Here is a 9,639-nt window from a genome sequence, read left to right on the forward strand (position 1 = left end):
ACAAACTAAGCAGTAAAGCTCATTGCAGATACCCGTAGAGTCTTCCTGTAAGCCCACATCGAAAGCCAGTTTGTCTGTGAGCGAACGTGAAGTAGTCAAACAGCAAAGGTACTGCAGCACAGAGAGAGAAATTCCCAATCGATATCTTGAACTAAAGAGCACTTCAAACAGAGTCGAAAAGAACAGTGTGTATGGAGAAGCAGGGTACTGCAAACAAACAAAAAGCAACAGGGACACCAGCCACATAACAGTGCACTCACCATGCTGGAGTGTGTGTGCTTTAGAAGGATGGCATGGCCATAGAGCAAAGTGCGGCTGCCTCCTCCTTGTGAAGACTGACAGGGAAGGACAGACAGAGAGTTACTAGGGAAAATTACAAATCCCCTGATTCAATTCTCTGTTTTATGGCATTCTGGAGACAACAGGCAAGAGCAATCGCTTGCAAAGTGACAACTTCCATCTATGGTATGACTATCTGGAGAACATCAGGGTCAGACTATACTATAGGCTCTGAGCATACACTGATGTGAAAGGGATAAGAGAAATGATTTAAACAAAACAAAAACTTGGTCAATATTTCCTGAACACAAGCAGTGGGGAGTACAAAGGTAAGGACATGAAAGGGAGTCAAAGCAGCCATGTCAAATGATTAAAATTCATTATAATGACACCAAAATTCTGTCTTTGAATACTGAAAATATTAATAACTGTTACTCAAGATATGAATTGTTTGTGTGTGTTTGTGTGAGTGTCTATGTCTGTGTATGACCATGAGGATGAAGAAAAAAGCCAAAACTTTGTTGAAATTCCTGACTTCCTCGTCGACCATTCTAAGATTACATGCATTAGGGTAAATCAGTACATTTTTAATTGAGTACTTGAGGCAAGATCGGTCAAGATGGCATGAACTATTATGTGCAGGGAAATGGAAATAAGTCACGCATGTAAGACATTTTCCAAATAGCAAGGTTACGGTTCCTCTGCAGTATGTTGGTAAGAAACAGCACAAAGCACTGGAGATCTCTCAGACGAGATGTTCCAAGGCAAGGTAGAGCAACAAACATGTTGGCATCACAGTGTAGACAGTTTAGAGTCGATACATGAGAATAGGGAACCATCTAGCTACCACTTCTACCATAATGCCAGGAATTTGAAATTCAGCATCATCTGAAATGCTGCCTGTTATTCCCACTAGGGTAACACAGAGGGGAATTGTGAAAGATTGGAGAAATATAGCAGTTATGACAGGAGACAATCAATGAGAGGTTAAGGATAACCCAGGCTTGAGAAGGAGTGAGAAAATGGGGTCATCGCAAGTAAGAGTGAGAGCAACAGAAGAATGAGCGAACATACCCATTTGTCCAAATCGACTGCCTGTGGTTGACAGATGGGGAAGGGGGGGGGGGGGGATGAGACAAAAATTAGTGAAGTTCAGTTGCTCTACAAACATGACGCTTCAGAGTAAATCATCTGTACATACTAAGAAAGTAAACCATTGTGTGAACCAATCAAAAGATTTGTTGAATGCCACAGCAGATGTAAATGAGATGTATCTTAACGATGCAGTCCTATTGCCCCCCTCTCACCTCATCCAGAGACGTGTTGGACAGCATCTCTTGTAATGCACGTACGGACAGGGATTGCTCCAAAATGAAGCAGCAGATAGCCAGGTCAGGAGGAACATTCTAAGGCACAGACACATTACCAAAATAAATTGGGTGACTACTGGAGACTATTGGACGTTAGGAATGATGAGCTAACTCAATATCATTTATGCGGCACAGTGTGATTATAGTACCTGGGCATTGGAGGTGGTCTCCAGGAAGCAGAGGCGATTCCCAAAGCCTTCACATGATAGACAAAGCTTTATCTGCTCTTTCAGTATGGAGGCGGTGCACTGTAACACAACCTGGTCATCCTAACGAAAAAAGAAGAAAAATCCAGATTAAAGTAGTGGTTTCTTTTTGTTTTGTTTTTTATTTGAATTATTTTTTTTTTCCTATTCTAATTTTGTCTTTATGCACGCTCAATAATCCAGGTAAGAAAAGCAAAGAAAGTTGAATCAGTTCATCTGGATACAAGATTTATTGACAGAAATATTTCATCACTCGTCTAAGTGACCTCTGCGGTCTAAACTGAGTGCAGGTATCCCCACCCTTATAAACAATACAGTTACATAATGACCAAAACCTACAATCAGTTTCATATGCAAGTAGGCATGACCATTAACTAGTGTTTCGGAGACCATGTGTACTATTCACAGAGGATGGTGCAATAGTTGCAATCACAGGCATTGTAAGATGGTGACAGATATAAGCTTAGCGCGCCCCCCCCCCACACACACACACACCGAGCTGACAACGTCCCCACCGACACAATGGCTGGGGAAGGGGATAAATCCCATAATATTAAACAGGCCCTGGTTAAGTGTGGTAATTCTAACTGGGCGTTTGTCAAAGCCAGGAAGATGCCCAAACAGTGCACCAGCCAATCCAAGATAGGAGAAGGACAACAGCTGCGTGTCGGAAAAGCTGAGACACGTATTTTCCAAACACATCTCAGTTGCTTTCAAACCCCAAAACATGCTGCACCAGAAGTCGGTCCACCCCAAGGATCGGGTCCCCCAGCACAAACAGAGCAATATAGTGTCCGCTGTTAAGTGCCGGGAGGATTGCCATGACTTGTACATCGGGGAAACCAAACAGACGCTGGCCAAGAGGATGGCACAACACAGAAGAGCTAACACATAAGGCCAGGACTCCACAGTCTACACCCATCTACAGGCCAGTGGCCACTCTTTCAAGGATGAGGATGTGCACATCCTTGATAGGGAGGAATGCTGGTTTGAACGGGGAATCAAAGAGGCCATCTATGTTAAGAGAGAACGACCATCCCTAAACCAAAGGGGGGGGGGGGGGCTAAGAGTACATCTGTTGCCATTTTACAATGTTGTGATTACAAACATTCCCAAATTCTCTGTGAATAGTACACATGTGCATTCTAACTATAGTTAATGGTGATGGCAATTTGCATATGAAACCGATCATTGTTTCGGTCGTTATGCAACTGTATTGTTTATAAGGGTGGGGACACCTGCAGTCAGTTTAGACTGAAGAAGTTACTTAGACGAGTGATGAAATATTTCTGTCAATAAAGGTTGTGTCCTGATGAACTGATTCAACTTTCTTGGATATTCTAAGCTTGCCTGTACCCATCATTACTCAAGCCAAATCTACTACTACCACTTTCGGCTGCTCCCGTTAGGGGTCGCCAGAGCGGATCATCCGTTTCCATTTCTTACTCAATGGAAATAGTGGTTTACTGAAGTCAAACCACTATTTCCATTTCTCACAGTTAAGATAATAATTTACGGTCAAACGAACTCATTCTGTATTTTTTGCACAGATCCAAATTTCAGAACAAAGCCCTGATAACAAACTTTGTGAAGATCCATCTAAATATTATACAAATTCAAGCAGTTAGGTGGCAATTTAACAAGTTGCCAACATGAATGTTCATCAGTATTTCTACTTAAATCTGAAGCCATTCTGTACATTTATCTTCTATTTAATTGATGTAGTAAATTTCAATGGCTGGTTTATTTTAAATTGCCAGCCATAGCTGCGATAGGTCAAGTCCTTTATCACATAGATTTGTGAGGGGTAGTGTTACAGCCATAACTAACTTAGAGGGAACATAAGAAGCTATAAACTAGGGAGTAGTTAACAATAGACTGCAGGCAGTGCAGTTGTCTGAACTTCAACGGTCCTGTGAGCCATCGCTGAATGACATGTAAGAAGTTGGGCCCGCACAAAAACTAGTATGAGGAGATAACATCTGGCCAGTGAGAACCACGGCCATTAAGAATACCAAGTATCTTCAGAAACTTGCACAAAACAGCTGCTCCTCCAAATTTAAGTGCTTTCATTCCTAATCTTTGCTTTCATTTCTTCTTTATTTGTCCGTGCCTATCACTGGCCAAACAGTAATCTCCCAGCCTCTCTGGCTCTGTCGCCAGCCACTCCTCCACAGCCTCTATTTCAGGCCCCTGCACCTGCTGCTCATACATTCCCCTCCGGAAAGCACCAGATATTTGAGATTGGACAGCCTACAAAGACTGGCCAACATTGCAGAGCCTCATTAATCCAATTAGCAGATTTGCTGAGGGAGATAATGTTTAAAAGTTCCCTCTGAAACACTTCACAGATCCAAATTCAGCTGGCTAAGATGTGTCGTCATTCGCAAAAAACGATTCTGGTGGATTTTCGCCCTCGTGTCAGGTACATGCCAACAACACGTCATGTAGCAAAAATAAACTGGCAGCATACAAGGGCATGAGGTACAAAGCCCCATATACCGTGGTTTAAAAAACAAGGTGAGAACTATGTGAAATATATTTTTCCAATACACATATAAACCCTTAAAGTGTGTTTTAGGTATTACAGCATTAGATATTACATACTAGTAATATTACAATGCTATGTCAGTTGTAGAGAGGTTATTCAAGTGTATCTCGTAGTATTGGACTGGTTTTATCATAATAAACTGAAATTGGCATTACATTATTACAAAGCAAAGTTGCTCAGTTTGAGTGATAATTTTGACAGTCAGGGGAAGCCTCTGAAACACATGGTTTATACAGGCTGACAACCAGACATATCCAAGCCATATGTTGTATATAATATATGATACACACTATACTACATGAAACCAATACTCTTCATAGACGTGGTGGGAGTGAAATTTACACATCTGCAGCTTTTCTAACATATCTCTCAAATATAAGACAACATATAAAAATGACGTGAAAACACAAAAATGTATATACAAATGACAAAGTCAAATCTTCCATTGTAGGGAAGAGAATGTGGATTCCTTCAAAATCTAAAAACCATATTGGAGTAAATAAAAAAAAAAACTACTGTGGCACATAATAACTTTTAGTTGTTTCAATCAATCAATCAAGTTGCATTTTTATAGCACTTTTCTAGCTGCAACAGCCATTCAAAGCGCTTTACAACTGTTGTTTCATATGCAATATTGTTTATTTTACTAAAAGCCAATTACTGTAGCTGAAAACAAACACAAAACAAGTTGGTTAACACTTCTCATAGTTTTCCCCTTTAAATGTGCTGTGGATGGTTTGGGTATGAGCACTTCTACTTTTAATGAAATCTTGAAAAATTATGATGAACATATGGGGGGGGGGGACTCAACAATGCTGTTATTTGGGGGGTGGGATGTCATATGAATAAACCTAACAGCAGACAAGGTAGACGGGGTGGGGTCAAAGAAATTCATTGGAAAATATTCCAGAAACAGACTATTCTTGAACAAGAAACAGTCTGCACAAACTCTTACATATATAGATATCACTATAAAGTTTCTTAGTAGTAAGACTGGGACTCTAGTTCCCACATGGACTGAAGTAAGCAGGTGCTGAAATGGGCCAAGCTTTGAACTTGTTAATCCTCTCCCTGTAAATATAGCTCTCTGCAGAGTTCAGGATGCACTGCATCTCGTCTGACACCTTGACTCAGCTTATCAACAGTTTAATTGGGCTGTTGTTTCATCTTTTTTGAGGGGTGGTGCTCAGGAAAAAATCTTTTTTTGCAGTTTTCTCTATCAGCAGGAAGTTATATGTACTGTACATCACATGAACAGTCACACTTCTTTGCTGTCTCGCTCCCCAATTGTATCTGGCCAGTTACCCCACTCTTCCAAGCTGTTCCGGTCACTACTCCACCGCCTCTGCCAATCCGGGGAGGGCTGCAGACTACCACATGCCTCCTCTGACACGTGGAGTCGCCAGCCGCTTCTTTTCACCTGACAGTGAGGATTTACGCCAGGGGAACATAGCGCGTGGGAGGATCACGCTATTCCCCCCAGGTCCCCCTCTCCCCCAAAAAGGCACCCCGATCGACCAGAGGAGGCGCTAGTGCAGCAACCAGGACACATACCCACATCCGGCTTCCCACCCGCAGACACGGCCAATTGTGTCTGTAGGGACGCCCGACCAAGCCAGAGGTAACACAGGGATTCGAATTGGCGATGCCTGTGTTGGTAGGCAACGGAATAGACCGTCACACCACCCGGACGTCTCTTAAAACAATTCTATGGAAGTACTTGTTTTATTCCTAAGACGACTTGAATATTTCCAGCAAACACTTTTAAATTTCAAGTCTAAAAAGGTACCAACCGAAGCGGTGCATATGCATAAAGACTTACTGCCTGTAAGGCTACAACACTTAGTATTTATAAAAAAGAGAAGTGGTTCACCTCAGTAGATAAAGGTAAAAAATACACCGATTTATTTTCTTTTTGTGATTCATCTTAATCAAGTATCAGGAAAACAATGTTATGCTTGGTTCATAACTTATGTTTCTGACCTACAGCATTCATCCTGAAAGCAATTAATTTTTAAGATTTTAAGATATACTTTATTAATCCTCGTGGGGAAATTCATCATCTGCATTAACCCATCCTAGCCATGTAGCTAGGAGCAGTGGGCAGCCATTGTGCAGCACCCGGGGACCAACTCCAGTTCTTTCCATTGCCTTGGGCAGGGGCACAGGTGGGAGGAAACCGGAGCACCCGGAGGAAACCCACGACACGGGGAGAACATGCAAACTCCACACAGAAATGACCTGGGATGGCCTGGGGTTTGAACCCAGGACCTTCTTGCTGTGAGGCAACAGTGCTAACAACTGGACCACTGTGCTACCCTTTTTTTTCTTTTTTTTTTTAAGATTGTTTAGACTACTGGGGGAGTCCAGGTAGCATAGCAGTCTTTTCCATTGCCTACCATCATGGGGATCGCCGGATTGAATCCCCGTGTTACCTCCGGCTTGGTCGGGCGTCCCTACAGGCACAATTGGCCATGTCTGCGGGTGGGAAGCTGGACGTGGGTATGGTGTCCTGGTCGCTGCATTAGCGTCTCCTCTGGTTGGTCGGGGAGCGTGTTCGGGGGGAGGGGGAACTGGGGGGAATAGCGTGATCCTCCCATGCGCTATGTCCTACTGGCGAAACTCCTCTATGTCAGGTGAAAAGAAGTGGCTGGCGACTCCACATGTACCGGAGGAGACATGTGGTAGTCAGCAGCCCTCCCCGGATCCACAGAAAGGGTGGAGCAGCGACCAGGATAGCTCAGAAGAGTAGGATAATTGTCCAGATACAATTGAGGAGAAGAGAAATTAAAAAAAAAAAAAAAGATTGTTTAGACGATTGAGCCAAAATTTCAATAAGATTCAGATTCTGATTCAATAGCTAAACTAGAAGAGTGCACTCAGTAGAGTGCAGACCCCACCAGGCGTATCTCCCCTTCTCCGGTGCTCAGACATGGCAACAAACCAGCTGAGGAATTAGCGCTCAATTGCATTATAAAACAGGTTTTTCAAAGGTTTTGAAACCTTGCAACGATGAGAGGTCGTTGATCATAGTTATAACTGCACAAAAATTATTGGGCTGGCAGGCCCAGTGGCAAAACTGTTGCATGGGCTGTGCAAAGTGTGCGAGCGCACAAGGCCTCATGCCTCTACGGCCTCGCACCTGGCCTGCATACCTGTAGATTTTTCTTTATTTTCATATGTAATTTTTTTATGATTGTTCCTGACCCAACATGCTTCAAAAATGAAATTCCTGTGGGTTAATTCTATTATACATAGTCAAGGTCACATGAAAAAAACCCAACAAATGATTCATGTTTTTTAATTTTCGATATTGCATCATTATGTAGTGTGTGCTCCATCTCGCTGCTCACTTATATGACAAAAGAAAGGCCTCAGAGGTCTCCATGTCAGCTTCATCACATGTAATATCTTTAAGGGCTTCCATTGTCTGTATACCCTTGCATGCACTGACATACATGCCACAAAGATTCATATACTGCTGAAAATACAGAAAAAAATCTGTCAAAGCAATTCACCCAATTCAATTATTCGTATCATTATCAACAGTTAAGCTGATTTCCGTAAGCCCCCATTCTTAACTATAGATAGGGCTCCTATGCACATTGAACTTGAAACTGACTTTGTGAATTCTTAGAATATTTGTTAGGGAGCTTTGTGTCTGAGCTATATTTCATCCATTTTACTATAATGTGAACATGTATGAAGCATATGCATCCATGTTCTTGAAAAACTGCCATGTTTGCTCTTCCTTTGTGTAAAAATGCAATACTCTCATTCACTTTTAATGGAACATCTCTGGGTTAAGTCTGTTGTCATGAAGCAGGTTTGGGCTGCTTCCTTTCTTGACATGCAAGGCAATTTCATGTTAATCAAATTAGACTGCAGTACCCCAAGATCATAGTAATTGGGAGTACATTTTGTTTCAAGGAGGATGTTCACGTCCATATTGGTTTCAACTTGTATGGGAATCTTGATTTTCCTTGTATATGACCAAAGCCACTGGCTAACTAACCCAGACAAAATTAGACATGTCATTCCTCATCTCAAAGAATGCAGTGGCACCTGAAACATCATAGAGTGTGAATAACCCATTCATTGTTTTCATAACTTCCATTACAGAGCTGCTATTATTAGAATAAAAGCTGCTAATGTTAGAATAAAACCATGATACATCTAAGTGCTTTTCATAATACATCATATGCATAAGTCATTACTGCTACTTGCAACAGAAGTTTTCTTTAAACGTATCAGATATCCATTGGTGTAAAAATAGATAACAATGCCGACAAACCAGCCACCTGTCCTTGTCATTCTGTTCTCATTCCAGTCTATCTAAAATAAAATTAATAAAGTAAAGGTTGTCCAGTTATTTATCCTGAAGTCTCGATTCAGCATTGATAGATGGTTATAACTGCACACCACTGACTGAATAAATTGACTGAACAAATAAACTGACTTTCTTATATGTTGCTAAAACTAATTTCCAGCATGATATGTGACAGAGAACACAGCATCACTCACCGTACGCAAAAACTGAATCTCTTCCTCTCCATCTGCAGCTTCTGCCATCCTCTCAAGCTGTTAAAAAAAAAAAGACCTTGCCAGAGGTGGTAAACGTCTAGTTGTTTCTCATCAAGTGAACTCCTGGTGCCTGTCTGGGCATAGTGAGGGACAATGTTGGTGTGAGATTCTGAAGGGCAATGTGGGCCAGTGCTTCAATCCGGCTATGTTATGAGGTGGCAGATTGACAGTTTACCCCTGTTCACTGTAGCATCAAAAAGGGGTGGAGCAAACTAACAAAGTTGTTGTAGCAATTAAAATGTTTAGCATAGGTTATTTGGTGCTATGCTGTAAATGGCTGTATTTAAGAGCATGCTGTTTTTATACTGTAAGGGGAAAATTCTCATAATTGTAACGTGAATGGGCAGTTTTTTATTGTACTTTTGTCTATGGTGCCATAAACCCTACATCATTTTTTGAGCTGTAGACATATATCTACATGCCTTCTACCTGATGAAACCTATTAATAGTGGACATCGTTTTTAAAAATTAACTAAATCCTGGAGCATTTTAGTGTTTTTGCTGACATCTACAGGATAAAAGTCATGTAAGGTTAAAAACATGGCGTGCTGGGGGCGCTGGGGCGCAGCGGATGGAATAACGTTTTATTTGCTTAAACCTATAGTCTTTCTGTCAAGTTTGTTCTCGAAATCCATCACATCTTGTTTTG

At 41.6% G+C, this 9,639-nt stretch overlaps 1 protein-coding gene across 1 annotated transcript in view; it reads right to left on the reverse strand.

Annotated features, from left to right (window-relative positions):
- The window catches only part of LOC130116306 (ryanodine receptor 1-like), a 79,525-nt gene extending 70,547 nt beyond the window's left edge, over positions 1–8,978 (reverse strand). The window contains 6 exon segments of the mRNA XM_056284225.1: positions 33–111; positions 261–335; positions 1,354–1,374; positions 1,587–1,685; positions 1,799–1,918; positions 8,931–8,978. Of these exon segments, the coding sequence (XP_056140200.1) occupies positions 33–111; positions 261–335; positions 1,354–1,374; positions 1,587–1,685; positions 1,799–1,918; positions 8,931–8,978 (442 nt within the window).
- Between the last annotated feature and the right edge of the window lie 661 nt (positions 8,979–9,639).

Source organism: Lampris incognitus, chromosome 8 (assembly GCF_029633865.1).
Source record: "Lampris incognitus isolate fLamInc1 chromosome 8, fLamInc1.hap2, whole genome shotgun sequence".
Lineage (NCBI taxonomy): Eukaryota > Metazoa > Chordata > Actinopteri > Lampriformes > Lampridae > Lampris > Lampris incognitus.